At 34.5% G+C, this 8,308-nt stretch overlaps 1 protein-coding gene across 2 annotated transcripts in view; it reads left to right on the top strand.

Moving 5' to 3' along the window:
* The window catches only part of LOC125658050 (transcription factor Dp-1-like), a 33,354-nt gene that overhangs the window by 18,235 nt on the left and 6,811 nt on the right, over window positions 1-8,308 (top strand). For both annotated transcript variants that reach the window (XR_008798764.1, XM_056150138.1), the window contains exons 5-10: window positions 1,384-1,511; window positions 3,531-3,696; window positions 4,077-4,220; window positions 4,941-5,009; window positions 5,102-5,250; window positions 6,115-6,281. Coding sequence is in view for 1 of the 2 variants with exons in the window: in XM_056150138.1 (XP_056006113.1) it covers window positions 1,384-1,511; window positions 3,531-3,696; window positions 4,077-4,220; window positions 4,941-5,009; window positions 5,102-5,250; window positions 6,115-6,281 (823 nt within the window). In the remaining variant the exon portion in view is untranslated. The remainder of the gene's footprint in view (window positions 1-1,383; window positions 1,512-3,530; window positions 3,697-4,076; window positions 4,221-4,940; window positions 5,010-5,101; window positions 5,251-6,114; window positions 6,282-8,308) is intronic.

Here is an 8,308-nt window from a genome sequence, read left to right as displayed (position 1 = left end):
TCTCAAGGAAGGAGGGGTTGGGGGGAGGGGTGTAATATATTTACCATAATGTTAAATACATATACTTTTGTTTCCTCCTTCATTTGTAATGATTTGCAGTTTGATGCTTTACTTAAAATGGGGAAAAAATGTAATGTTATTATAATTATTTGCTGACTATCCATATTTTTTTCAAAGTAGAAAATCGATAAATATTGGCATTTCACTGGAGTAAATGGCGATCGCTCAGGTTGAATGCAGTTCCAATGTTGTCTGATACGGATATTTCAAATGCAGTATTGATTAGTCGGTTATTCTATTGCAGCAGCGTTATCATCAGAAATGGATAACTCATCATTTTTGTGTAAATCTAATATCGAGACAAGTTTCTCTGTAACGGTTGTAGTTGTTAGGGGTAAACTTAAGTTTATATATAATTTATCCGCAATTAAAGTAGAGCTGCAGTGGTATAAGGGATGTGCATTTGAAATATCCACATCACTCAACATTGGAAGTTTATTCAGAGTGATCACCCTTTGCTCCATTGAAATGTAAATATTGATCTATTATGAAGAAATATTGACTGTTAGCATATTAATTTCTTGTTTGTTTTCTTAAACTTTCCACATATAACTTGTCTTTTGAGAAATGATACTATCCAATATTAGAGAAAATGTCTAAAGGAAAAATCTTGTGGATGTAAATTTTACAGTGAAACCTGTCTAATCCGGCATGCACTGGGAAATCAATTTTTGGTTGGAATACACAGTGCATCAAAATAAACAGTGTGGAAAAAACAATTAAAATATGGGATTGAGAATGCACAGTGAAATGAATGCACAGGTGTCGCATTAGGCAGTTTTTACTGTAATGAAATAAGTACAGATGCCTGTTAAACAAGTAAGAACAAACTAGACTTTCACTCTGAAGGAATCTGACCTCATTGTACTGAATATATAGCATGGGGATCTTCTCCATGGTGGGGCATTAGTAACGGTCATTAATGGATTACTTAAGCAGTATTGATGATGTTGGAGGGGTATATTTCGCCATTGTTTCATGGGTCTTTCTGTTTTGAATTGGATGTGTGGAAATATCCTTCAAATCAACCAAATTCTTCAGGATGTCCTTGAAATGGGGGGAGGGGTATTTCTTTTTGTGTGATTGTCTGTAACTTGAACCTTGGTCATAAATTGTCATTTGCTGAGGATAAATGTGTTATTTTTCAAAACTGTCACAATAGTTTTGTCCTCAAAAATGTTTTGAGTACTAGTTGGAAGTGATAGTATTATTCAATGTTTGGACTACGAAATTTATTCAAATGATAGAACATCTTGTTCAAATTTGTTAAAACTTTAAAAGATGAGGTTTTGAATTTGTAGAGATGTGTTGATTCTGTTTTAGAATACAACCCAAATAATTCACGCCGTGGCTAGCCCGAGACAGCCCATGATACCGATAGACGTGTCTTGGAGAGGTGGGGCTCAGAAGAGGTCCTCAGAATTCACGATAGAACCTGATGATGGTTTTGGGTTAGTGTTGACTTCATTTTATTACGGTACCCAAAAAATTATGAATACTGTTTTGTTTTTGGTTGTGGGTTTTTTTGTTTTTTTTGGTTTTTTTTTTCATAAAAAACCCAATTACAATAATTTGCAAAGGTCCATTCAGCAATACATAATTTAGCGTTTTACAATAGAAAATAGTAGCATACAATATGTTGCATAATCTTTTGCAGAAACATTACCTTAATCTTAAAACGTTTTGAATATATTAGGGCTATTCCAGAAATAAATACATGGGGGGGGTCGGGAGGCACCTTTTGTATATACCAAGCACCCATAAAAAAAAAATAAAAAATAACCCCATGACCCATCAAATTAATAAACTCATTTTACAATGACCCATCTAATAAAAAAAAAAACTAACCAGACCCACCACAAAAATATTTTTAAAAATGAAAACGGTACAAATCTCGCGAGGTTTTCGGGACAAACATTCTAGTCAATGACGCGGTAATGCCTGTGCGACATTGTATCACAGTAGTTCTGAAGAAACGATGTCACATCAACAATCAAAGGCATCTATGGCGGGAATGTTGGAAAGATTGGGAGTCCAAACGATGCTATTATCATGAAATGGGTATGGATATGTTTTTCCACGAATCGTTCGTCTTCTAATGGAGCCCGCGCCCGGAGGCCTCTATCACCATCACACCGACTGATAAATATAATGCATCGGTACCCTCGTATAAATCAACTAAGGTTTGCCTATTTTTATTAGAAAACGGAATACCTATTGGTTTCAAAATATTCCCAAAATCGATGCACTGTAAACTGTAATATTCTACAGAACAGAGTTCGCCGCCATCATGTCCAAAGGGACCCTACTAAACGCGCCTCTAATTTGAAGAGTGCTGTAATGGAAAGTTATGCGCTGCAAAGAGCGACAACTCGAATAGTTCTATGTTACTTCCGATTTCGAAAGCACGTTTTCAATTTTCCCTCCGACGTTTTGTAACCAACACGACAAGAGCGACAATAAAAATATTCTGAAAACTCAACACCCACGTGGCACAAAATAAAACAATAGAAACTACCCACTACCCATAATAAATATTTTTTTAACAGTCCAACCACAGACCAATTAAAATATGAAAAAATACGACCACCTCGTTTGCCGCCCGACACCCCCCCCCCCCCCCCCCCCCCCCCCCCCCCATTTGATCATTTCTGGAACAGCCCTTAGCTAAATTTGCAGCTGTTCTTAATATTTTATAAGAATTACCATGAACATGATGAAGGTCATACACAATGTTTCTCAATAATATAATATTTCTGTCATTTCAGTACAATTTTCTTGTATCCTATTTTGTTTCTACAAATAACTTGGGGGATCTTAGTGTTGAACTGAAGATCAACTAAGAATCCTGATTTCCCAAGCTTCATGGATTCGTTTTGAGAATCGGCTCAAGAAGCGGTAGATTAGAAATAACAAAATTTGTGTGACATAATGTAGGCACAAGTTTAAATTCTGACCCCTGGTTATAGTGTAGGTGCAAGTTTAAATTCTGACTCCTGGTTAGGATTGGGCCATAGTAGGGGTATTTTATCTTGGTTTACTGACCAAGGACAAGTTAGCAATATGTCAAAACAATGTGCAAGCATTTTCATATCTTGATCTATAGTGTAAAGTGAATTCTACTCTTAACCTTGGTGCCTGGATGTGGCCACTACAGGAGAAGGAGGGGAGTGTTATGTCTTGCATCTTTATATAGAAAAAATGTACTGATGAACGAGAACAAGGTTACAGTGCAGTAGCCATACAAACAACTGTATAACCTCATATGGTTGAGATTTTAAAAAAATAAATTCTGATCTATTGTGTAGAGCCACTATTCAAATTCCAAAGCTTAGGAGTCACATCTCTGTATTAGCCAAGCTGTCCACTGAAGCATTGTGTTTCATGGTGCTTTTTGTTGTTTGTATTGTTTTAGGTAATTATTTTTAAGAGTTTTCTCTTCTTTGTATTATAAATTTACTTTCATTTAGAAAACGGGGCAAGAAAGGAGAAAAGGGTGGAAAGGGGTTACGACATTTTTCTATGAAAGTGTGTGAAAAAGTTCAAAGAAAGGGTGTTACATCTTATAATGAAGTGGCAGACGAACTAGTTACCGAATTTAGTGATCCTCGAAATTTGACCTCACCATCAGATCAGGTATGAGACATTTAAACTGATTTAGGAAACATTTTCTCCTGGATATTAGTTCTGTAAGTTGGAACTGTTCTTAACATCTGAGTACATAGGAGTGTTTCTGTGACTTCGATTTTCATCAATGAGAAAACAGATATCGCCACAGAGTCTGAATCATCGCAGTTATACAAAAAAGCTTGAAAATCTGAGTATAGCTGGTCTCTTAAGAGTAAAACAGTGATATAGATGTTTAATAAAAAAAAAATGGAGGGTGCTAAATTTTTCTCCCCTGGATGATTTCTGGCAGAGTTTTATTATTTTTTAAATAAATTTAATGCTGGTATGTGAAATAATTTTTACTCAAAAACTTGAGTAAAATATGAAATATGCTTGAACATTTGCAGGCTTATGACCAGAAGAACATCAGGAGGCGTGTTTATGATGCTCTGAATGTGCTGATGGCCATGAACATAATATCAAAAGAAAAGAAAGAAATCAAATGGATTGGACTACCCACTAACTCAGCTCAAGAGTGCCAAAATTTAGAGGTACGGTGAAACATTCCTATTTCTGCAGGATGCAAAGAAAACTGCCTCTACAATGTAGAATGTGTTTCATATAAAAGATACTGACATTTTGTGTTTATTCAACAAGTTGAAATGATGATCTTAATAAATACATCAGTAAGGGGCATAACTCAAACAAAAAAACTCTTTTGTCACAATGAGTTACCTCTCTTTACTCTCAAATCTTTCCTTCATTAATTTGTTTACGTTACTATGTGTCGACCCTCCCCCTCACTTCACAACATATGCACCACAGATTTTTGCTGGTGTACCAAGACAAAAAGAAATGTTTGTTTTGTTTAAAAGCTTGCTAATCTAGGATTAGTATTCAAAGTATTTGGAAAAGTGCAGAAAATTGTTCATTTGTTGATAAAGATTTCACCCCCTAAATGTAAAAGGCTATTATGTGAGATCAGGATTCCTAACTTCTAATGCCTAAATGCATTTGATAAATTATTCATTATTAATAGGTCAGATTTATTATATTTATTGCACTTGATGAAAATACGCTTACAGCAAAGTGATATTCCTTCCCTTGAGTTATAAAATATATTATGTACTTATTGGACATGATGAATTACATTTATAACGAATCAAGATTATTTGTCCGTAACACTTTACTGTAAGCGTGTTTTACTGTATGTGAAACAGGATTTTTGAATAAGCATGTTTTACCTTATTTTGAATAATATTTCTTTTCAGATTGAAAAACAAAAGAGACTTGAGAGAATCAGACACAAAACCCAACAGCTTCAAGAACTAATTTTGCAGGTTGATTGCACATTTGATCATTTTAATCACAGTTGTTCTCAGTTCAACCAGTGAATGTCTTTATTGAGACTCCACTTTTCGTTTTGTAACAGCAAATAGCTTTCAAGAATCTGGTGCAGAGAAACAGGGAACTGGAGAAAACGCAGGGGCCCCCACCACAGAATTCAGCCATACAGCTGCCATTTATCATAGTCAACACGAGCAAAAAGACGGTTATAGACTGCTCCATATCAAACGACAAGTAAGTCTGCTTCAGGTGTCAGTACACAAAGTTCAGTATCTGTCAGAAAACATCATTCACATCAAGACCCCTTCCTCTCTCAAAACTATGAATGATCAATGCTAACCGAAATCAGCAGTACTAAATAACACTAAGTTTTCTATTGGTTATTAACAAAAGTAGTTTTAAATGTCACTTTAAATGATAAAATTAATGTTATTTCTAAACATTCAATGAGTCACGTCAGATTATTTGTGTATTATAATGGAATCAATGTTGGACAACCGAAACTTGTGGAAGTTTTAAACCAACCCCTTCCCCAAACATTTTGAATTGAGATTTTTATCAGACATTGAGATTTTGATCTCGCCCCTTAACTGTGGCAAATCTTTTTGAATAATGCAAACATGTAATTAGAATGCGATAAACAAAAGCTCTGCAAAGCAGGGCACCACCTCCTGAAGTGATTTTTTTCTATTCATCAATGACCTTGACATTTTACATTTATAACAGGAACCCAGATTTTCATAAAAGCTTTTTTTGAAAATTTTGTATAGATGAGTCCACAAATTTCAATCAGGCCATGTCCTCTGATCTGTAACCATGAAAATATAGAGGAACCAGATATAAAACTGCTAGTGTCATTTATTTGATTTTGTAAGATTCTGGTTCATTGTGAAACTGCACCATTATATAAAAGTCAAAAATTGTATGAAATCTAAATTTACATATACTACAGTATAGATCTATCTTCTACAACTTTGATGTATTTAAAATTCCCCAGTCTTTGTTTTCAAAAAATGATATAAGTTTGTATTATAAAATAGAAAACATTTTTTGTAGTGAATACTGATCTTGGCATACATGTTCAAATATTCTTTTCAGATATGAATACTTATTTAACTTTGACAACACCTTTGAAATCCATGATGATATTGAGGTGTTGAAGAGGATGGGAATGGCACTTGGCTTGGAGAAAGGCCATTGTACCACTCAAGATGTGAACAAAGCTATTAAGATGGTCCCAAAGGCTTTAGAACCATATGTGATAGGCAAGTGTCCGTTCCACACACTATACAGTAAAAGAGGGTTACAGCAAACATGCTTATAATTAATTCACACTTAGAGCATTCCTGTAGTTTCCAAGCAGATTATGAACTTATTGGATGTAATGTAAACTCAGGTGACCTATTGCAATTGGCTGTCGTCGTGCGTTAACAATTTAACATTTTTAACTTCTTCTTAAAGACCCAATTTTAAGTTGACACCCCCAAATTGTAAGCTGCCTGCCAATCAAACATTTAACAATAGATCTCAGGTGGAGTGACATCTGCAGACACTGTGGTCTGGGGCTACCCCAGAGAGGTGTTTTGATAACAATAACAGCCAGTATCTACAGGCATTCTTTAGATCTTGAGGAAGCCCAATGTACCTGAGTTTTTATAGCAAATGACCTGTCCACAACTGCTATTTTCTTGTAATTCAATTGTTTTTAAAAAGGCTCCTGAACAATGCAATTTCAATAAAATTGTAATTTTCCCCCTCTATATACCTGTACATGTATTATAAATTACACAATCAGAAATTAAACAATAATTTACACAATAAGTTTTAAACTTGTAACCTATTGAAATAATTTATGTCATCAATTTATGATACCTCTATATTTATAACAAATTATTCATGAAGTCAATGAGAGAGAGAGAGAGAGAGAGAGAGAGAGAGAGAGAGAGAGAGGATGTAGAATGTGTGTCAGCTACCCTCTGCAGAGGTCCCTGAGACAGGTCCTGTGTATATCAAAACTATAAAAAAGCATGGACAGGTAGATTTCTACCATGTTCTGCCTCTGTGTATTTCTTTGAGTGTCATGGGATATAGCAATTAACACCTTGGTAGACCCTGGCCACTCCAGGTAAATAACATCTGTTTAGATTAGGCTCCGCCTACATTTTCACTGACCATACGGTCATGAGATGGGTCTTTAACTATCTGTCCAATTCTTTTCAAATTTGGTATGCAGCATCTTTGGGAAAAGGGGGGACATAAATTGTAAATTTCAGGATTCCAGTACCCCTGGGGCCTTAGGGGTGGGGCAAAAACTGTCCAAAATTGACTAATTTTCGAAAATCTACTCTTAAACCGCACACATGTAAGAAAAACTAAATGCATAGTGATGTAGAGCAGGAAGGCCTCTACCAAAATTGTAAATTTGATGATCCCCAGAGTAGGGATTCTGATCCCAAGGTGGGCCAAACTTAGTATATAATGTAAGTTTGCTGTTACTGTATAAAATCTAAATACATTCTTAGGAATAGCAGAAAAGGATTTACAAAAAATGGTAAATTTCACAACCCAGGGTTATGACTTTAGGATGAGTCCAAATTAGTCATCTTTTGATGTTTTAATGTTAAAGGGACTGGTTCACGATTTTTGATAAAAATATATTTTAATTTTGTTGTTAAACATTAAAAATATAACTCATTTAATGTTGACAGCCAAAATTTTGACCTTCTGAATACAAGAATAAAAGCAATATTTAGCCTTAAATCTGTGTTATGTAAACAAAGACTCGAGTCTTTTATGTAAACAAACAAAGAAGTGAAATGTTGATTTTGTAATGTAAAGCATCTTAATTTTACATAGTCACACATTTCAACTTTTAGATGACACATTTTACCCCCAAAATGCTTGAAATGTGAAAGATATAATAAACTTGGATCAATATCCATTTCTTTTGAAAATGTAAACAAAAACATACCCCAATCTTTGTTTACAAAACAAATAACTATAACTTTCTAAAATGAGCTTCTGTGATAATGTATAACCATGATTTTTATGTGAAATCTTTTAATCACATTAGACAGTAGATTTTGATCATTAAAAGTGAAATAGAAAATTTTGGAGAAAATCGTGAATCAGTCCCTTTAATACATCTATTATTTAAAGCCTTTCATCAGTGTATGCACTTTTGAGGGCCTTAAGTTTTAAGAACACATCTTGCTTTATACTGTTGCTAAACATAAGAACAGAGCTCCAGATAAGGTGCGTATCAGCGTAAATACTCATTAAATTTTACCAA

This window comes from Ostrea edulis, chromosome 9, assembly GCF_947568905.1.
Source record: "Ostrea edulis chromosome 9, xbOstEdul1.1, whole genome shotgun sequence".
NCBI classification, from domain to species: Eukaryota; Metazoa; Mollusca; class Bivalvia; order Ostreida; family Ostreidae; genus Ostrea; species Ostrea edulis.
Note: the sequence above shows the minus strand (reverse complement) of the source record. Positions and strands in the feature narration are given on the sequence as shown.